Genomic DNA, 22,340 nt, shown 5'->3' with positions numbered 1-22,340 from the left:
TTGTAAATTCCATATAAATTCAAGGAAAAATTAGAAAAATATGAAATAAATTTTGTTGGATTTGTTAGAGTAAGATCTATGGAGGAAAAATATCCACAGTGGCAAAATGACCTTTTTACCCCTGCAAGAATTTAGATTGTGTTTAGTCATGCTTAATTAGTTTCTATAGATTTGTTAATCTAAAAATTATGAAATTTTTGCAGTAACTTACTTTAAACATGAGTGATCCACCATAAAATTTTCATACTCATAGGACCTAGTTTAGTACATGAATATAAAATGTAACCAAACTTAATTATGTGTATAGGAGTAATAATATTTTTACATATAGATTTTTATACAAAGTATAAGAGGCAAATAATAATGTCTTTGCTAGTCATATTTTATTTTATGGTAAATCCTTCTCTAATTGATAATTTGGCTTCTAATTGTTACTAACACTTAGGGTTAAAGTTAATTATCACCATACATGCGTCATTCTATGTAAATTGTTAATTTGTTTAATGTTTATCTTCTAGTGGCAAAGTCATGTTAGCATTTACTCATTGTCTCATATGCATGACATTTACTCATTATCTCATATGCATACATATAGAATCCGCGACCGAGGAAGTCGTGTACGAGGTGATCGCAGAGCCGCAGGAACAGACGGAGCCAGCCCCGCAGGCGTTTCGTGACGACCCGGCCCAAGGCCCAGTGGACCCTAGCTCTGAGCAGCAGCCCGCAGGCAAGCCCCGGTGCATGTCCTAGTATTTTAAAATTATGACATCCATATATGTTGCTATTACTTATGCATTACGTTTTAGGAGTTGATTTAAAACCTAGTTGCATGATCCATAGTTCCTTGAGTTGTACTAGTATGTATAGGGCGATAGAAACGCTATGCTTAATAAGTATCGATAGAAGTCGAGTGACTGCTTCTCACTCGCGAGATATAGGATGTTTAGAAGACGAGTAATTTCCAGTTACTCGCGAGGTATAAGTTATATGTATAGTTATGTTACAGTATCTGAGTTATTGAAAGTGATATGGAATTGTGAGACCGGGCGGGGAGTGATGATGTTTAGGTATGGCAGCAGGACAGGGTTCCTGGTTGTCTTAGCCCCGCCTGTGTCGATCAAGGACCGGTCGTTGTGGCAGTGCTGATCGGGGATTGAACTGTACTAACCGCATGCCGGGAGTAGGAGGTAGTCGAAACCGGTAAGCCTAGTACTGCCTTGTTTCGAAAGTACAGGACTCCAACTCACCTCCTGGGGTAGTCGAGTAGTCGCGGAGAAATGGGGTTGCATATGTTTATTTTTGGTGGTCTCACGTTGAGCTCGGCTGACCATATGATGGTGGGGCGGTCCTGTAGTTCGAGACGGGGAGGGGAATGGTTGGTTTGTATTGTCCGACGGGGCAAATACGTGCCGTGTTGGTTAGGTCCACCTTGCAAGGTTAAATCGGATCGATCCGCCGTACGTCGCATCTCGGATATGAGCACCTTGATCACGGCACCACATCGTAGTGATGCTATATGGATGTTAAGTGATGATTAGTAGAGTCTACCAGGAATTATTACTCCATGTTGTTATGATTGCTTAGCAGGTGCAAATAATAGTTAATGATTTATGGATATAGAATTTGGAGCTAAAAGAGGGAAAATAAGGACTCATTTCTGAAGCTTTTTCTGCAAAAGTAACCAACAGCCAAAAGCTTTGCATGTCTAGTTATGTGGGCTAAGTTATACCCACTGGTCGGGTAAGCCTTGCGGAGTATTAGTATACTCAGGGTTGTGGCTCAAACTATTTCAGGTCAAGATGAGATAGACTTCTGCCCTTGTTGTGCTAAGTTCATCCAGCTGGGCGCGGATGGTTGGGAGGTGGCCGGACCAGATGCTTAGTCAATGCTAGTTTCCAAATCACACACCCGTGGGCTGAGTGTGTGATTCGATACGGCACTTCGTGTATTATAGACGTCAGGTTTCTATATTGGACTTGTTTTAAAATAAAGTTGCTCTTGTATATTACATATGTAATTAAACCAGGTCTGTAGAACTTAGTGTACTCTACTCAGTATTGTAATCGTATTTATATGTACTCGTCATATTTGTACTGCCTGTGCTCACCTTCGCGTGGGACTACTGGTGTTTGTTTCGATCGGAATGTCGGTTTCGAAAGGACTGTCAAGTTAAACCGTTAAGCCAAATGTGCCTGATGTGTTCAAATGATGGCCATTTAGCTTAATTTGAGTTTTAATTTGGCGGTTCTGTCACACTGTCCTCACCGATACAGTATCTGCGTGGCTGCATGATATTGCCTTATCTTTACATGCATAGGGGTTAGGCACGGTAATTAGCGCCACGTTATCACTAACTTTGGATCACTGAACTGGTTTTTCCTCCTCTATCTGTTCAGTCGAACTGATCTGAACCTAAATCTATCTAGGGGCGAGTCTCAGTATCAGTCACCTAATACATGTCTTGTACATCCATTTCTAGTCAGGCTGTCATCTCAATAAAGTTCAGGCTCGTGGCGGGCGATTTCAACCTCACAAGGAATGCTGACGAGAATAGCAACGGCACCTTGCACCAGAACCTTGCCGAGCTGTTCAATGACACCATCCATGCCTTGGCACTGATCGAAATCCCTCTTCTTGATCGCTTATTTATGTGGTCAAACCACCGTGCTAAGCCCACTCTTGTGCGGCTTGATCGCGTTTTCTTTAATAATTCGATGAGCCTAGCCTTTCCCAACTCCTCCCTCTGCTCACTGCCAAAACCAACCTCCGATCATACCCCGCTCCTTCTGAATATTTCTACCACTATCCCAAAATCCAACGTTTTTCGCTTTGAAAATGCCTGGCTGAAACACCGTGACTTCCTCCCCACTGTGCTTCGGTCGGATGGTTTGTCCCAGGACGCGGCCGGCAGTTTAGCCCGATCGTTGAAAGCAGTCCGGTGCGCAGCAAAGGTATGGGCACGGGGTAAGCGCGCTCCTCCAGCTCTCATTCAAAATTGCAAGTTTGTGATCTACCTTTTTGACGTGCTCGAGGAAGAACGTTCTCTGTCTGCAGGGGAACGCACGCTGCGCCTCCAATGCCAAGACCGCCTGGCGCTTACATTGCGTGAGCGAGCTGCCTACTGGAAACAACGGGGCAAGCAACGTGCAGTCTGCGAAGGGGACGCAAATACACAGTTTTTCCACGCTCATGCAAGCCACCGCCTGCGCCAGAACCAGATCCGGGCTCTTGAGATCGACGGTGTGATGGTGTCCGCCCACGATGCCAAGACGAGTGTTCTAACAAACCATCTTAGGCAGCTTCTGGGTGTGGAGCAACAAGCAGTCTGGTCCTTCGATCTTGACCCGCTGTACGCAACTAAAGCTCATGTCAGTGCAGAGCCGCTGGTGGCGGAGTTTTCTGAGGTTGAAGCTCGAGCAGCAATCCGTGCAATGAACAAGAGCAGCTCACCCGGTCCGGATGGTTTTGGGCCAGGTTTCTACTGTGCAGCTTGGGCGATGGTTTCCACCTCAGTGATGGCCCTAGCGCATGCTTTCCATGGCGAAACAGCAGAGCTTGAGCGCCTCAACCGCTCATATGTGGTGATGCTCCCAAAACACAACGCAGCGGTGAAACTAGGTGATTACCGCCCAATCTGCCTCCAGAACTGCCCGTTGAAAATCATAGCTAAAATGCTCACCTCCCGCCTGCAAAATGAGATACCAAAGATCATTGATATGGATCAGACAGGGTTCATCAGAGGTCGCTCCATCTCAGAAAATTTCATATACGCCATGGAACTGGTGCAATGTTGCAACAAACGGAAGCTCGCGACACTTGTTCTAAAACTGGATTTTGCCAAGGCCTTCGACTCAGTAAATTGGGGCAGCTTACACAAGATCATGGCGGTAAGAGGTTTCCCCCCGCTCTGGTGTCGCTGGATTGCCAGTTTCCTCACCACATCCAAGTCCGCGGTACTGGTCAATGGCACGCCTGGTCCCTGGTTCAGTTGCAAACGTGGGGTGCGGCAGGGTGATCCCCTCTCTCCGTACCTGTTCTTGATTATGGCTGACGTTCTCCAGCAGATGGTGAAGAGTTGCTCAGAGATCAAACACCCCGCTGATGACAACTTACCGTGTCCCGTCCTGCAATACGCGGACGACACACTGATTGTCCTTCGAGCGGACACCGGTAGTGCGCGGAAGCTGAAAGAAATCCTTGACTCCTTCTCGGCAGCAACAGGGCTCAAGATCAATTACAACAAGAGCACCATTGTGCCTATGCACACCTCTGCTCGTCATGTGACAAGGCTGACCAACATACTGGAGTGCCAAGAAGGTTCCTTCCCTCAAACCTATCTTGGGCTGCCGCTTTCTTGTGACAAGCTGCGACTCAGTGCATTCACTCCGCTGATTTGCAAGTCTGATCGTTACCTGGCGGGATGGCAATGCACTCTCCTGAACCCAATGGGGCGTACAGTACTGGTAAACAGTGTCCTGGACAGCCAACTTATCTACGCCATGTCCTCCCTGCTACTACCCCAGGGTACACTGGATGCCCTGGACAAAAGACGTCGTGCATTCCTCTGGGCGGGGGACGACCACGTTTCTGGTGCGCAATGCCTGGTTGCTTGGGAGCTGGCGTGTCAGCCAAAGGAATTGGGTGGTCTTGGTATCAAAGATCTTGCAGCCCAGAACAAGTGTCTGCTACTGAAACTTCTCCACCGCCTGCACAACCCCGGGGGATCGGCGTGGGCATGCTGGGTGCGCAGCAAAATCGATATGATATCGATGCATGGGGACATAGCCGGAGCGCACTGGCGCGACCTTGAGGAGCTGCTGCCTATGTACCGTGCAGTAACCGTGAGCAAAGTGGAGAACGGGGAGACAACCAGCTTCTGGCAGGATAAATGGCTGTCTCAGGGCCGACTCATGAACAAATTCCCGCTCCTATACAGCCATGCTACCACAACGGAGGCCTCGGTGGCTGAGGTGCACCGCAATGGGATCGAGCCTTTCCTGGCATCACGATTTTCTGCCGGTGCCAGGGAAGAACTGGCTGCAGTCAAGGCGATCCTCGAACACCTTGAGCTGACTGACGCCGACGACCAGCATTTCTCGCCGCTTTCAGAGATGAAGACCCAACTGAAAACAGGGCCTATCTACCGGCTAACCATGCTTGCGCCCGGAGCACCAGAATGCACTTTTGCAGATTTTGTGTGGAGGAACAAGGCACCACCACGGGTACAGTTCTTTGGATGGCTACTGGTGCTGCAACGCCTCAACTGCCGTGCTAACCTGAAGCACAAGCACATACTGGAAGAAGCTTCATGCGAGCTATGCAAGAGTGGAGATGAGGACTGCGATCATCTCTTCCTGACATGTTCCTTTGCAGCTCAGGCTTGGAGCAAACTAGGCGTGGATACTCAAGGGTGCGCCGTGCAGGAAGTCTGGAAGGTGCCGCGCCCAGCAACAATCCCGGCCAAGCACTACGACAGCTTTCTTCTGCTAGTATGCTGGAACCTGTGGAAGCACCGCAACGAGGTGGTGTTCAGCAGCCTCCCCCCTTCGCATGAGAGACTCTGGTGTGCCTGCAAAACTGATGCTCGAGAATGGAGCTATAGGTGGAAGTCAGCAGACTACGCAGTGAACGAAGCCTGGTGTTTTCTCTTTTTGAATATGTAATCCTTTTCCAGTTTTTTGGCCCCCTGTTTTTCCCTAAATTTGCTGAAGACAAAGTGTAAAACTTTTGTCTTGCAAAAAGCCCGTTAATCAAAATTCAGGTGGGGGATGCTCCCCCCCGTGACCATCAAAAAAAAAAAAGTTCAGGCTGACCAATGGTCCGCTGCAGTTCCCGTCAAAAAATTCCTAGTCAGGTGGCGCAAGGGGCAGGGGGTGAGAAATCCAGGGTTATCCTTCAGGATCCTCTCCTAATTAACACTCTTATTTGCTGCTGCTGCTGCTGCTAATTCAGGGTGGGGAGGGGTGAATTCGGTTTCTATATATAATAAATAACTTGATGAGATTACCAAATTGGTTCCATGGTCTAGCGGTTAGGACATTGGACTCTGAATCCAGTAACCCGAGTTCAAATCTCGGTGGAACCTCATTTTTTGCTCCTTTTTGTTCTTTATTTTTTCGAGTCATACGGATTGCGAAATGCCATCATAAGGTTTTAATTCAAATGAGAGTCGCCATCAGCTTTGATAACGGACCACCTGTTTTGCGGTTTTGCCAATTTAACCCCTTGTTGCTAGTTCGGGAGTTTTTTTTTTCTCCAACAAGGTCTGTTTGCAGAAGAATCAACTATTCAAGGTCTGCCGCGTGTTGTAGGACATGTATTCCTATGCCTTTTCTGGCTCATGGCTAGTAGAACAGAGTTCAATTCCCTAGCCTGTGAGCTTTATTTCCATGATCACATTTGCCAACAGCATTTATCTTGTCTGAGAAGATGGGGACTTGCGGTCAGCGAGCATATCCAGGGCAAAAAAATTGTACAGACTCACCACTCACGCCTAAACTGAAATTAGAAGGAAAAGATTTTGCACATACCCACGACTAAGCTGAAATTAGAAGATGCAGCACGATGAAAATGTGTTGTACAACGGAATAATATAGTTCCCACGGAAGATCCAGTGTTTACATTCCGGTAGTACCAGGCTACCTGCAGTAATTACTCCAGTAGGAGAATGACTAATACATTCTCTGTTAGGCAGGGAGTAAATTCCAAGGCAGTAAGTTACAAAACAAACCTCGTCACTAACATTTTTTTCCCTCCACAGCAGCAAAAATGAAAGGCACCAGCACAACTCTACATATACAACAAACAAAATTGCACATTCAACGGATACAAGGAGCTAATTATTTATTTCGCACTACAGGTTCTGTCAGCACAAAACCAGATGATCATGCTGTGCTGCCATCCTCGTGGAGCAAGAATACAACAGCAGCAGCCAACAAGACTAGAAATGACACAAAAATATATTTCCAGTTCAGTAGTGATGGCTCTATGGTTCGCACTGTCTCATGAGTATCATCCAAAGAGGAGTCATCCTCCGAAGTGGAGACATCCGCTGCTGAAGTGTGCGCCTTAACTTCATCCTTGCAGAGAAGATCTGCTGGTTTCTCCGCCTAGATACAACATGGAAACCAGTTATATTCTTGACATGTGCAAAGAGTTCAGACAACTCTCTAGTCCAACCAAATGCAAAACGCTACTCCCTCCATCCACTTTTATAAGGCGCACACGCATATCAACATTCAAACTATTTTTTTTAATTTTTAAATGTAAACTTTATTTTAATTGGATTGGTAATAAAATAGACTTTACCATGAATATAAGTTTAAAACCATAACTGATATAATATATGATAAATGAATGGTCAAAGTGTTGACCCCACCGTTTTTCATTAAGAGGAAGCGACTTCGGCTTCTCCCTGCCACGGAAAAACCCCCGAACCCTGGCCCATGCCCGAGAGGGCCAAGCCTTGCGGCGAGCACAGCGAGGGGATTTTTTTACCTACGAGCGGAAATTCGTCCTAGCTGGGATTCGAACTCACGACCTTGTGGGAGCGACGCTACCGGGCTGGACTAGCCAACTCGGCCGCCCAACCTTTTGCAAGACCGTGCCATGTTATACTATAGCTTATAAAAATGGATGGAGTACAATGCAAGAAGTGGCATAAGGGATCCAAAATGCACATGTGTTAGCAAGTCAAAGCTACATTTACACACACAATGCACGTGACTCTTTCCTAAGACAAATGCTTTACATTCAGAAAATCAGATGTAATAATGCATGTATAACATGGTGCAAGGTACTAATGGTAGGAAGAATACAAACACAACTCATTTCAAATACATCTGATTTCTTCTAAAGGACAAACGGCAAACAACTAATCACTCTGGAAGCAATGGCATATGTCTCAAAAGGAAAAAAAGAAAGTGTTTTTGAAACTACTACAATTATATGCATATTGGAACAGATATAAGACAGATAAAGAAAAGCTTGCAAATCTCCATGTTTGGTTTACCAGAGTAAATGTTAAAGAACATTTGCAGTAAATATAGATTTAAACCAATATTTCAGCAGTTAGGAGTATAAAGAAATTTAACTGTCTGCATTCTGTAAATAACAGTGCGACTTCACCTAGAACAAGTACTAAGGAAGCATAACCTAGATAGCCAAATCCCAACTCTGCTTCAGCTGTTCTCGAACTCAAGCCAATCCCAAATCATACCAAAGCAATAATAACTTGCCAATCCAATGAATTTTAGTTACAACAGTTTTATCTTCATTTGTGCTCTACTTGGAACAAGATATGAGACATAACAAGAAGTCACCTCAGTTTGTGATGACGAAGAATCTGGAAATATTTCCTCAGCTTTTTCAGTGGACTGAAGTTCAGTTTGTTTGGCAGTAGCCTTTTTACTCACTTGTGTGCCAACATTAACATGCTCTTTGTACTTCTGGGCCAATATCTTGTTCTTTTTTGCTAACGTAGCAATCTGCAACCATTAGGAAAGGAGAAAACAGCATATTAACCCAACTATACTATAAGACTTTCATAATCATGCAAAAAAGTTGCAAAACACATAACTGAGATCACAAAACCTGTTTCAAATAGATATGACTAAGAAACATAGTATTTAGTATCATAACAAACTATATCATATAGAGAACTGGCAAGCTATTGCTAAAAAGATAACTTGACAAATTAACCACTTGAACAAAACTTGTTGGTTGTTGCTTAAGATTTAAGATACTAGGTAGAACATAATTCCCACAGTATTTTAGCTGAAGCATCTGGTGACTTTTCCACAAACTGGGCATATAATATGTTCTTTGTCGGAAATGTGAAGTTCAAGCCCTGGAAGCGCATATGGAAGTCATGGGTTGCCATCCACAAAGTTGGCATCTGGTGACTTTTCCAAATTTTCAACCCCATGTAGGTATCGTATCTGCTAATAAAGAGAATCAAACGCTCCTAAAGATACATACAGATCTGTCCAAATATGGGATAGCCTGCATTCGACAAATATGGGATAGCCTACCAGATGCAGTTCTAAACAAAATTCTTGCCTTGCTAGTGACCATATGGTTTCTGCATCCACCCTACTGACTTCTAAATTTGGAATCCATAAGACAAATCCATATAGCGTCCAGCACACAGAACTCATATGTTTCAATACAAGAATTCTTCTGAATCAAGTACGCATAGTATGGATTCGAAACTACATTACTACAATGTATAGATGCGTATAGCCGTATACAGAAACAACAATAAATATGATACTTGTACTTTTTTGTTCTGGAAATGTGTGTGTGCATATATACCTGAAGATGAAGCCGTTCTCTTTCCAGTGCCAGTTTTCTGACCAAATCAGTAATGATTTTAGTTCTGATACCAATGTCCTTGGCAGTAGACACCTTTGCACGGTTAGCTTCACGTAGCAAGTTCTCTAGACTTTCTACTCGACCTCTTAGAAATGCTAGCTCTTCACTAAGTTCTAAATTTGTGTCTGTCAAAAGTGTGCACTTTGATTCAGCACTCCCAGATCTAGTTTCAGCTTTTGAAACTTTGCCCTTCAGATCTTCAATCATATGTTCCATATCAGACATCATTGATTTCAGCATACCCTGCTGTTCAACAATGGCATCAACTGCTGCCTTTGCATGCTGTAATTGTGTATTTGACTCTTTAAGTCTCTTCTCCAAAACATTTACTTTATCTGACTTTTCGCTTTTAAGAGCACTTAGCTCCCCATTAAGCTCTATATTAGCTTGAGTTAGCTGCATACACCTTATTTCAGCATTCTGTGCTCTACGTTCAGCTCGAGAGACATCATCTTTGAGATTGTTAATTGTATTTTCCATTGTGCCCAGCTCAGAGTGCAATGCATTTTGCTCCTCCTTGCTTGTATCTGCTGATTCCATAGCAGATTGCAGTTGGGAATTCGATTCGCTCAACTGTTTTTCTAATTCCTGGATCCTATCCTGCAGCGATATTGAATCAGCTCCAGCTTTATTGCTCTCTTGTTCCATCTTACCAGGGCTATTTTCCAGAAAAGATAGTTTTGTCAAACTTTGTTCTAATTTTGACTTTACATCATCTTCCCTACGTTTTTGTGCACTCAAATGGAACTCCATGGTATTAAGCCTATTCGCAAGTTCCTTTGATGTTCCAAAAAGTAGCTCAGAAGCATTTTCTGCTTCGAACATTCTACCTGAAACTGTTTCAGCTGATTCCTCCAGGAAATATATTTCCTTTTCCTGATGATGGAGCTTCAGCTTGAGATCTTCTATGACAGATTTTGAATCAGAAAGCTTCTTTTCAAGATCTAGCTCACTTGCTATGGATTGTTCTAACATATGCAAAACATTTCTGTGTTGATCTTCTGTCTCCATACCAGTTTGATATGACATATGGCCATTTTCACATCCAACACCTTCAACCCCTGTAGACATGCAGTTCGATAAGGACAAATTTGATTCATGTATAAACAATCGAGAAGTGAGTATTTACCTTCCGTCTCATGGAAAAACTGTATGGCTTTCTCAAACTTTGCAGACTCATTCCTAATATCTGCAATTAGCTCTTGCATCTGCTTCAAGGTCATCGTAGCAGCATCCAGTTTAGCTTTGACCTTGCCTCCAGACTCTTCCTCAAAAACCCTATGCTCTATACTTTTGATATCAGCTTGAAGAGAACTAATCAAGTTGGTTAACTCCTTGACTTCTGCATCAAGAATACCATACAAGATATCCAATTCAAAAGCATTCTCTGCAGTCTCGGAAGAAACGGATTCGTCTTCGAATGTAGCAGGCTCAGAGTCGGTAGCTCGCCGAGCTATTTCCATGACCAGCATCTCCAAGTTTAGTAATTTCTCAGAGGCAAATGCAAGATCAAGCTCGACTCTAGTGAGGATTTCTACATTGCTTCCTCCAGTGTTCATTGCGTCTCCATATGGCAGGGCGCCTCCTTTGAAATCGCTATCATCTCTGTTGATCACAGTATCCATAATTCTCGCCGTGCCTCCTGCACACGGAGACACAGGAAATGATAATTTTTTTGAAAGAAAAAATGATAAATTTAAAAACATCGATAAAGAAGAAAAAAAGCATAGCCCTAATTCAGGGGCTGGCCAAGTATAGGACGTGGGTGTACATACTACCCCTTAATTTTTGCCTAAACCCAAAGTTAGTGGGTAAGATACATGTATGTGCTAGCGATTGGGTCAGGTCCGAATTGGGATGCTGGGTTCCGCAAAGCAGGAAGGGAAGGGCGGCGTACCTAGTGGATGATCTTCACCGGCGAAGCGCAGATGAAGACCACGCCCAGTCGTCGCCGCGCACCAAGCGCTGCTGCTGCCGGGAGGGACCGGGACGTGAGATCGGATCGAGAGACAGATGATATTTGGGGAAAAGGAGAGTAGGAGAGGCAGTACTTTCCCTAGGCAGCTAGCCCGTCCAGGCAATAAGGAGTAGCTCGCGGAGGCTTAACATTTTTCTTTCTTTTTTCCTCCCAGGTAGCCAGGCTCAACATTTGGATAGCCTCTACTGCTGAGGGTGTTAACGTGGCAACCCGTAATAGTATTTTTCTCTTATACTAAATCATCACAAGCTACCAGCTAGCCAGTAGTATTTTTTTCTCACAGCAAATCAGCACTATCCACTAGGCACAGCCAACCGAACAGAGTGAGGTCAAACAAAAAACATTAAGCAATAAATACTTCTACAAAAATAGACATTATTTCCTCCATTCTAGAACATAGCTACATCTAGAATTGTTTATTCAAACTATGACAACAATATCTAAAAATAATTAATTTTAAATAAAATATTACATGTTATGATAGTTGATTTTATGATGAATCAACTTATATTATCAATCTTTATAATTTTTTTAGATATTGTGGAGCTGCATTTTTTAGCAAGATTCCCTTGACGTGCATGTTACAATTTTTTCTCTCCCCTTCACTCCGGCTCGATCTCCTCTCGCTCCATGTCGTTGCTATTGGCACCACCAACTAGACTTCGTGAGAACGAGGTGATGATGATCTAGAGCACGTCAGAGATGTTTTCGCGGGGTCCATTTCTAGAATCGAGTGCATCAAGCTTGATTTCATCCAAAATCGAGGCGAAAGCTGCCGCACCGGTCATCAGGTAGATCTCGCCAACAAAATGAACTAGTGGGTTCGTGGGTCACTTACGATTGCAGTGTGATATGCGGTCGCAAGCGCAGCCTCACCACCGGTGGCATGTTCTGAATAGTCAAGGTTCAGAGCCTTTTCTCGACAGTATGGAAGAGAAAAACTTCTCAATAATCCCTGGGGATGTCATGCGCACTACATGATGGCAAGGACTAGTGAGCCCCCGGTTCAAAAAAGGACTAGTGAGCCCTACGGCCATAGTATCAGAAGCCTGCCCGTGCCTGATGAGGAACGATTCATGGATAGAGTGGTTTCAAGTACACGACAACATCACAACATGATACGTCGAAACATTAGCGTTTCATTGGATAGCGTTGACATCAACAGGCTCGATCTGAACATTATATTTTTCTTTGCAAGAATAAACAATATATATTCATATGACCAAGTTGTAGAATTGAACGATACATGTCAGTAGTGCCACAGTGCCTTCTCTTTGAAAAGTAAGAGCATCCTTCCCCATGTCAATAGCAGTAGCACTCTGATAGTCTGATCAGTCTCCCATAAGACAAACAACTGATGAATCACAGGAACAAACAATTACACATTTTACAATGGTGAGTTGTACTTACAAAATTTTCTTTCTATGTAAGGATCTGAGCTCTATATGTTGATATACCACCTATACCATCAGATACCAATACGTGTCACAGTAGTTGCCAGTTCACAGCCAGCAAAAATGATCTGTCTAACGTATCAAGTTGTCATTTAATACTAAAAGGATCTACTTGCATTAGAAATAGAGGCCAGCAATTTGTTTCGTATATTCTGTTCAGAGCTAGGGGGCTTGATAACAAAGGAATGCACAACTGTACCATCGTTTGCTGTGACCTTTGATTCACGTATTTTGACTTCTGCCTCTTCAAATGCTTGGAGGACCTTCTTTATTGGATGGTTATCTACTGGCGACACTACTCGAACAAGAATCTCACCATGCACCACCTGTATATCTACTTCGGGCTCGGGCCTGGTTGTTTGCTCATTGGCGTCTACCTTACCAAGCTCCGAGAGCTTCTCACGCTCTGCTTCCATCTTCTCTAGCTTCTTCTTGAGATCAGTTATATGTGTTACAGCATCTTCCAGAATGGATGCTTTATCCATTTTTGTGATGTTGGGCACAATGGCTCTCAGAGCACAGAACCGCTTGTTGAGCTTTTCCCTCCTCTGGCGCTCAGCCTCAACATGGCTAAGTGGTTGCTCCTCCCTCCCATTCGTTGGTTTCCTTTCCCTTTTCCTTGGCTGCCGGTCCTCCCTTTCCTCCTTAAAAAGGCCGTCAATATCACCATTTCCCCCATCCAACATTGCTTTTTGTGAAATCAAAACACCAAACTTGGAACTGGACCCTACACGAAAATCTATTTGCATTGGTCCCCGGGGCTGAAGTGGTGGTTGGGTCAAGATCTGCTGTGGCTCCTGAAGCTGACATGAGCTTACTCCGGTGCCAGGAACAGATCCATCGCCGCTCTGGGCAGTCTCACTTGTCACAACTAAGATGCCATTGCCAAACTTCTGCTGTTGAGAATTTAGGCCTCGAGCTTGACTCCATGTGAAATTCTGTAGACCTTTCCGGAGATTGGGTAGCAACATGCTGTCACCACTGCAGCTCTTCTGTTCATCCCTTGAGCCTCCATCCACCTTTGATGGGTCAGCTGCTTTGATGGCTGAAGGTTGGCAAATACTCAAATTCTTCCCAAAAATCTTTGTTGAACCTGGCGATATTTGAACAGAAATATTATCCTCATGCTTCTCACTTGCTGTGCTGGTACTGTGTGTCCCAAGAAACAAGGACCTTATAGTTTGCAGAGCTTCAGCACTTTCCGATACGTTCTGGATTGAGCCTACCTCAAGTACACCAGCTTTGAACGGCACTAGCACAATAGTCTTAAATCCTGCTGCATCTGCAAGGAATCCCCGGTAACAATAATTTGCTGGGGATACTTTGAGGTCATTGTTTGGAATCCAAAGGGGTCTCCCTGCAGCAAACACTTTACCAGGACCACCAACATGACGTGGAAATGAAAAATACATAGATGCTAGAAAGAATATCTCTGTGTCAGTCACCTGGTCAATTCCAGGGGCATAATCCTCCTCATCAGCCCCAGCAAATGCTGTGTGCAACCTCTGCAGCACCTGCTTCCGAACCCTCTTTCTAGTCACTGAAGATGCATCACCAGCACCAACAGAAGTAGCAAAGCCGATCTCGCCGTCATGGGGTTCACGGCAAGATCCATCACCCCAGCCAAGAACAACACCACCAGACTTTGTGTGTGCAAGCTGCCAGAAGATGGCATAGTTCCAACGAAGGCTCTGGCCATCGGCCTCAACCAGGTTATGAAGTTTACTTTGCAGATCTGCCAAGACAGATGCTGCTACAAGACCTTCAGATATGGCACCACCACATTTTGTCAGATACGTGAAAGCATCCAAGCCCAGAACGGAAGCACAGATGGCTTTGTCTTCCTCATTCCAGAACCCTCCAATGCTTACCTCCTTAATCTCTGTCTCCATCAGTGCATTTGCCTGCTCAAAAGCACTAAGAGTCAGGTAAAATGAACAATAAAATCATAACAATTCCTGCATTGGTTGGCTAACCTAACAATTTGAAAACAAAAGTAGTGTTGCTGAAAGAATGCACTTCCTTTTCCTTTCCACAAGGAATGCATTTTATCAACGACCTACAACACAAATGATAGAGTGGTACAACTTCAATTTGTAGATAATATATGTAGACCAGACACATTGGGAGTAGAAAAGGATTCTACTTTTGTTTTGAAGCACTCTTAGTTCAGTTTGATAGAACAAGGGTCTCCAAAACCCAATGACATAGGTTCAAAACAGAGAAAAACAACTTAAAGAAAGAATTGGAACTCAAAGCTTAAAGAAAGCCTGCACACAAACTTAACCTGAATGACAGGTGGAACTTCCCTCATTCCTCTTGGACTGCTTTAGGTCCAATTGGAATTGGTCCAATTAAAGGTTGAACAAGCAATATGCTCACTCCATCATGTATATTCACTTACTCAGGATTAAACATGCATAAATAGAACTCTGCTTATTTCTGAATTAATAGAAGTTATGACCACGGTAAATGTTTCAGTATCTCACATCATGGTTACAGCAGTGATCAAGTGATTTAATCACTGCCGCACACAAGAATCCATTTGAATTTATGTATGGGACCAGATTAGAATGGATTCGATAGTTCAATTCTGGTGCTCATTTCATAAAGAAAGACTAGACATTTAACCATGTACATTCCAAGTAGATTACGAATATGCTGATTTTTTTTAAAAAAATACAGATAGATATATCAAACTTTGCGAAACTACATGTCTAACTGGCCTTATATAAAAAAATACAGTTTTTAGCGAGCAAACTACGAGAAACTACATGTTCTCCTATGGTCCGACATGCCCGGTTCTCAGCACAGGAATTCTTTGACAAAACCCTTGGATCTTACTTTTTGTTATAGTTTGGTCAATTTATCCCTAGCTATGGAAAAAAATGACACTAGTAGGCGCCTAAACTAAGAAGCGAAATTACTAGCTACAAATGTGAAAAATCCAACAAGGAATTCCAGACTAGTCGCGCATGCTCGGGCCCAGAGGGGCCGATAATTCTGCAGAAAAACGAAGCCAGCGGCTAAATACATGTTTATACTGGTACTAAATGGGCCAGATCCGAATACAAAGATCTTACATTCTGTGGTGCTCGGTTTCGCACAGCAGTAGCGCAAGGGAAGGGGCGGGAGTACCTGGTGGATGCTCGTCGTCGGCGAAGGGCTCGGTGAAGACCTGGCGATGGGCGGCGCCGCTCGGCGAGTCGTCGTCGCCAGGAAAGAAAGGCCACGAGATGGAAAGGGCAGGGGAGGTCAACGGGAGAGCGAGAAAGAGTCGAGGAGCCGATCGGGGCGACGATGATGACTAGCTTGGTTGTTTCGGGAAGATGGCGACTCCCTCCACTGGATCTACACCTTCTCTTGGAATATATATATATTATTTTTTTTGACAGTCCTCGTCTTGGATTGCTGGCATCCTCTCATCATTTTTTTTTTTACAAAATCCTCTCATCGTTAGTGGCCCACCATGGGCAAGCTCTACTCATTACAGGCGCGGATTCACGTAGGAGTATATCAGACATCCGGTTTTTATGGTGAAATTGGTTTCCATGCAGCGACTTGAATTTCACATTTTACTTCGATTTTTGCTATTTTCTATTTGAGTGATGATAGATTGCAGATCTGCATTGCTTAGACTATCCCTAAGCAGAGGGGTTTTTTCCCGACCGGTTGGATGAAACCACCGCTGTCCGGTTCCGATAAACCGGATTGGTTTGACCGGTTACGGAAAAAACCGGTCAAATTCAAATTTCAAATAAAAAACGACGGTTCAACCAGTTTCCACCGGTTAGCCGCCCGATTAGGTCCTTAAACTGCTCCAGTTTGAGTGGTAACCGGGGCGTTGAAAAAAAAACTAACGGTTTTAAAGTGGTTCCCCGTTGTGAAATAAATAAAAATTTTGGCATGAGCTATGCACATATTAATATAAAAGATCACACCAAAGCAACAATTTATAATCATACATACAAATAAAATATTTGGTAATAAGCGTGCATACAAATACCATAGTCATAATCATGCATACAAATACAGTAGTCACTGATAGTCTGATACACATCAATAATCGTATGTACCTCCTGTCTGTTCCACCCCCTTCGGTACTCTGCTTCCGCTATCGATAGGTCCATGGCACGCTGTAGCTGAGCCTCCTCATTTTCTTCTTCACCGGGATTGTTTACCTCCGTTGCAGCCTTCTGCCGTCTCAACCTCTCTCGAGCCCGGTCAGCAGTTGTCTTCTTAGCCCTCTCAATGTCACGCTAAAAGTACTCCGCACATTTGGTAGCACATTCCTGCAATGGATCACCTCCGCCCCGCGCCCAGCCAAATGTTGTTTCAATCTAGTCGCACCACCTCCTTCTTTCTGCGTATAACAATAGTTGCATCGCCATCCGGGATAAAAATTTTCACCATATTCCTATACAACATCTTTATCTCTGCCTGACATTGTCTAACTGCATAAATGGACAACAAAAATATATCAATCACATAAATAAAATCTTCATAAATCAAATATGCACCCAAATCAAACATACCTAAGTGGCTAAGTCATATACACACCTAAATAAAATCTACATAAATCATATATGCACCTTAATATTCAAATCTACCTAAATCCTAAATACACCTAAATCAAATCTGCCTAAATCCTAAGTCATAGTGTAAAAAATCATCTAATACACCTAAGTCATACACCTAAATCTTACCTAAATTCTAATTACACCTAAATCATACACCTAAATTTTACCTAAATTGTAATATCTCGAAAATTCAACCAAATAAGTTACTCGCTAAAAATAATTTTCAAAATTTTTTCATCGCTGAGCTCGAATCTTTTCCGGTGATTCATCGCCCTGACACCAAACCCAATCTCCGTCCCGACACCGAAATCAATCATCGTGTAAACTTTTCATGTTCTTCTCGTTTCTCGTGCGTGTCGCTTCTCGTCGACGCCACGCCCGGCTCGCGACCGGCGCCGCGAATCCCGCCGGCGTCTCCTTTTCTTTTTCTCTTTTTTCCTCCTTTTCCCCTTTCTTTTTCTTTTCCTCCTTTTTCTTTTTCCCTTCTCCTTTCTTCCTTCTTCTCTTTCCTTCTTCCTGCTCACCCACAGGCCCCCTGTGCCCACGCGCTGCACGCGCGTCCCTGTGCCCCCACGCGCCACGCACCGGGATGCCCGCCGCGCGGCTCGGCCCCTGCCCGACCCGTCGCGTCGTTCTGTGCCGGCCTCCCCGCTCGCACCGCCGCTCCGCGACGCCGAGCTCCATTAATGGCGCCTGAGATGCTCGCCGGCCGCTGGCCACCGTGCCCTGCCCCCTCCACCGCCTTTCCGCGCCTATAAAATTCTCTCCAACCTGCCGTCCTCGCAATCCCGAGCTCGCCGAGCCATCCTGCTCGCCTTCTTCCTCACTCCTCTGTTTTCCACCGAGAACAGAGCCACCCCATCGATCTCCTCGCCCAGTCCATCTTGGTTCGATTCCCTTCGAGGTGAGCACCTCCTGACCTTCCTCTACCTGCCCCAACTCGCGCCAGCCCCTCTCCCTGCTCAAGCAGAGCTCCCCACGATCTTCCAGAGCCGCCACCATGGCCATCCATGGCCGGACTCCTTCCACACCTTGACCCATGCCCGAAGTCCCCAAAACTGAACCCTCTTATCCTCCTCTCTCTACCCATGCCCTCGGATTTGGGACCGGTGGACCGTAGCTTGATGCCGGCGAAGCTCAGGCGAGCTGCCACCGTGAGTGCCGGCGGCGCCGCCTGTAGTCATCGTCGCCCTCCCTGTATCCCTTCCCGTGAGCTGATAAAGGCCTACGGGCGTTGCTGTCCCGTGTACCCCCAGCCCAAGAAAAACCAGCAGCCCAACAAACCACCACGTGCAGCTCCCTCCATTTATATTAATCTATTTTCGAAATTAATTAAACACCCAATCTTATAAGTCCAATATCTTACCCATCCAAGCTCCAAATCATTTGATTCTTTTTCCTATATTTTTATAAAATCATATACTATCCATTTATCCTATTTTCGTCTCTCCTTGAATCCCGGTTTAACCCTTAAATACCTCTTCGACCTATCATTTCATGCTCCAAAAATCCCTCAATCACCCCAAAACTTTACCACGCCATTTCTAATATATTTTTGACCGTGCCATTAGAAAATCTCCCGAAAATATTATTCTTATCCCCATATCTTAGCCTTCTCCGATTCGAGCTCAACGATAAAAACATGTATTTCTTTTTATTTATTGTGTGTTTGTTTGTGTGCGCCGTAGAAACCGGTGTGAACGAGGGAGAACCTGTCGAGGAGTTTGCCGAGCAGTACCGTGAGCCAGAGCCAGAAGACCCGTACCGCGAGCAGGAGCTCCCGGAAGGCTTCGAAGACGGCAAGTTCAATCTCATCCTTTGATTGCATATTTAACCCAGTTTTATAAACACAACCTATTGGCCTGTTTTACAAAACTGCATGTGCTTTGACTGCTGAAAACATGGTTGGATAGCCACCACTTGATTTGTTATAACCATTCCTTGACCACCTAGATTAATGTGTAAATATGATTTATTCTATTTGGATGTTAATCACTGCTAGAACGCCGCTTAAGACCCTGAGCTTATTTTATTACAATTAAAATATGGTACACTATGTCTGACAAAAAGGAAAATGCTTGAGTTTATGAAAGAGAGAAAAATGAGATATTTAAAAAAACTAAAGAAAAGGATGTTAAGATGGGATGGATGAATGGCATTTCCTGGGTGGATTGTCATGCGTTGGAGGCTCGTACCGTTGTGGTAGAGTAAGAAGGTTGGGAGATATCCATCCTGTCACAATTAAGGACCGAATTGATGTGTCATCTTGTCTAACTCAACTATCGTGCAAACCACTCGACCGTTGTATGTGGCAACGGCTTAGCATAAACCCCACTAGTTAGTCTGATAGCCATCAGGAGAGCTGAGAGCAACGGGTGACCAAGGAGAAGGGATAAGGTCGTCGTGACTTATGCCCCGGTTAAACCTCAGTATTAGGTCAATGGCCCCTTGGTGGAGTCTGTATTGACTAGTCAGGTCTAACTAAGGTGGGTAATGGCTTTGTTGGGATCTGCACCGACACTAAGGTGATCGTGCTGTGGTACCCCACTTGTGAGTAAAGTTGCACACCTCTGCAGAGTTTAAAACCTATTCGAATAGCCGTGCCCACGGTATTGAGCGAGTTACGATTTGGTCACACAACTAGACTTTTGGGAGGGATGATTTCACGGTGTGCGTTGTTTTGGGGAAGGTGTCCAGCAGTTGTGCCGAGCGCTACCGCGGATGGGGAGTCCGGTAGCATTAAAACTTGGATCCTTTGTGTAGGATCAACCCCACTCAATATACGGTCAAGTAAAGAATTGATTCGAGAAAATCCTTTTTAAAAATAAATCCTTGCATGTGTAAAATCTAGCCTTACTGCAAATAAACCTCAACCTTATCCTTGATTTATCCTATGCATATCTGTGATACCCCCTCTGTGGATGGGGTTGGACTTGTTGAGTACTTTTGTACTCACCCGATATATATTTGTGGTTTTTCTTCAGAAGAAGATCCGGACTTCGTTGTTGAAGACGTTGAGTAGAGGTTGCGTCCGCACCCAACCTTGCCTGTGGTGTTGGTCCTATGCAAGATGCTTCTGCTAGCGCATTACTCTGAGCCCGAGTTGAAAACCGTCTGGGTCGTGATTTGGTGTATCACCGTAGTTGTTTTATTACTTATTATCGTTTGTATCGAGTGTTCGCCTCCTCGGAGGTTTGTACGGTGACTGAACCATCTATTGAATAAATGTGTTATCAGCCTCCTGGGACTGATATTTGTATCACATTTAGTCTCTACTTATATAGGGACGCTTCATAAATCCTAAAACAAATCATCTAATATTCTAAATCAAATCATAGGGTAAAAAAAATCGAGTTCATACCTTCTGGCGGCTAACCGCCGCTCCGGGCCGGTAAACCGGCTGGGCGCGCAGTTTACCGGTGCGAGTCGGTAGATCCGCTGCCGGGCTGGCTTACCGGAGCTACCGCCCGGCTAGCCACGGGCTCCAGGCGGCTGGCCGGCGGTGAGCGCCGGTCGCGGCGTGGGGGCGGCGGAGGGGCCGCGGCGTGACTTCTGGGGGGGGGTGACGTTCCGGAGGGTTCTGGGGTCTTCATAAGGCCACCGGCGCATTCGGGCCCTTAATGGGCCGGCCCATTTTTTTCCTTTTTTATTTAACTTCAAATGCCCGTAAAGTATACTAAATGAATGAATATTTGAAAAAATTTGACACCATTAGATTCGTCGCAACTTGAAGTATTTTTAGGAATTTTTTGGGATTTTTTATTTTTTAAATTCAAATTTGAAGTTTTGAATTTGGGCGGTTTGAAACCGGCCGGTACCGGAACCGGTCTGGACCGGTTACACCGGTAACCGTGGTTTCCGGACCGGTTCCGATTGGGAGAAAAAACCTTGTCCCTAAGACCCTAACCGATATTCTTGCAAGGCATTCTAGATGCCGTTGCTAGCAGCGGTGTTACTATGGTTTTCAAAACCCGGTGCAGTGAGAGTGTTTGCGTACTTTTTTTTGTAAAATCCCTTAAACTCCGAACAAGGCTATAAAAAAATATTGGGTTTAATTTTATTTTTCTTTCAGTACCGTTTTGTTTTAAATTATCCTTTTATTATGTCTACTATTTTTCTTAACAAATATTATATATCAGATACGCTTGCCTGACTTTGTCTAACATTAAGTAGTGAATTTCTTTCCACAAATGTATGACAAGAGCTTTAAGCAAGAATATAACACTCTCTCCGTTTTTATTTACATATCGTATTAGGTTTGTCCTAAATCAAATTTGACAAATTTTGATTAAGTCTATAGAAAAATATAGCAATAACTATACTACATAACATATGTACCATCAATATATATTTATGGTGGGTTCAATGAGACAAATTTAGTATTGTAAATATTATTATTTTTTTCTATAAATTTGGTCTAAGTTGGTTAAATTTAACTTAAGACAAATCTAATACGATATATAAATAAAGACAAAGGGAGTGGATCATAAACTTGTTTAGCGTGTTGTCTCGAGTTATAATTGGCGCTATTGTGTTTATTGCATATCAAGCATCATATTTGCGTGCCATACTGCCATATACACCAAGTTTGAGTTGATTAGGATGATTTGGCGGTATATGGCCAGGGTCGAGCACCGACGAAACCGCGTGGAGGAAAAGTGACGGGAAAGAATGAAACAACGGTTCGCCAGCAGAAGCTCGGGAAGTTGCGGGAGAGGAGCTTTCGATCCCTAGTGTAAAATTAGCTTTTTCAGCATTTGCTTCTCGGAGTAGTAGGTCCTGTTTGGGGGGAGCTTTTGGCTTTTGGAGCTTCGTGGAGAAGCAAAAGCTTCCAAAAGCTCCCCAAACACGGCCAAAATTTACAGGACCCATCTGTATATCCGAAGTACAGATACAACGGCAAGCAAATGTACTACTATGAATGTAAGCAACATTACTTGTCAGATCATGCAC

General features: G+C 44.2%; 2 protein-coding genes and 1 non-coding gene across 4 annotated transcripts; 1 reads left to right on the top strand and 2 right to left on the bottom strand.

The window, feature by feature from the left end:
• The first annotated feature begins 6,013 nt into the window (after positions 1-6,013).
• TRNAQ-CUG lies at positions 6,014-6,085 on the top strand. Its single transcript has one exon. It is a non-coding gene; the product is annotated as a tRNA-Gln (tRNA).
• Positions 6,086-6,565: 480 nt separating this feature from the next.
• Positions 6,566-11,476, bottom strand: LOC120697050 (WPP domain-interacting tail-anchored protein 1-like). The gene is made up of 5 exons (XM_039980177.1): positions 11,273-11,476; positions 10,505-11,017; positions 9,316-10,436; positions 8,322-8,486; positions 6,566-7,109 (listed from the first exon to the last, which is right to left on the bottom strand). The coding sequence occupies exons 2-5, from the start codon at positions 10,998-11,000 to the stop codon at positions 6,885-6,887; spliced, it is 2,007 nt and encodes a 668-aa protein (XP_039836111.1). The 5' UTR covers positions 11,001-11,017; positions 11,273-11,476; the 3' UTR covers positions 6,566-6,884.
• Positions 11,477-12,564: 1,088 nt separating this feature from the next.
• On the bottom strand, positions 12,565-16,167 carry LOC120697049 (transcription factor MTB1-like). Of its 2 annotated transcripts, XM_039980176.1 has the most exons (3): positions 15,946-16,167; positions 14,784-14,866; positions 12,565-14,711 (listed from the first exon to the last, which is right to left on the bottom strand). In XM_039980176.1, exon 3 carries the CDS (start codon positions 14,697-14,699, stop codon positions 12,906-12,908), a length of 1,794 nt encoding a protein of 597 aa, XP_039836110.1. In that variant the 5' UTR covers positions 14,700-14,711; positions 14,784-14,866; positions 15,946-16,167; the 3' UTR covers positions 12,565-12,905. The 2 variants fall into 2 exon arrangements, with proteins under 2 accessions (XP_039836110.1, XP_039836109.1); XM_039980175.1 differs by lacking the exon at positions 14,784-14,866 and having other exon boundaries at positions 15,946-16,165.
• Positions 16,168-22,340: the final 6,173 nt, after the last annotated feature.

Source organism: Panicum virgatum, chromosome 3K (assembly GCF_016808335.1).
Source record: "Panicum virgatum strain AP13 chromosome 3K, P.virgatum_v5, whole genome shotgun sequence".
NCBI classification, from domain to species: Eukaryota; Viridiplantae; Streptophyta; class Magnoliopsida; order Poales; family Poaceae; genus Panicum; species Panicum virgatum.
This window is presented reverse-complemented; position numbering and strand designations above follow the sequence as displayed.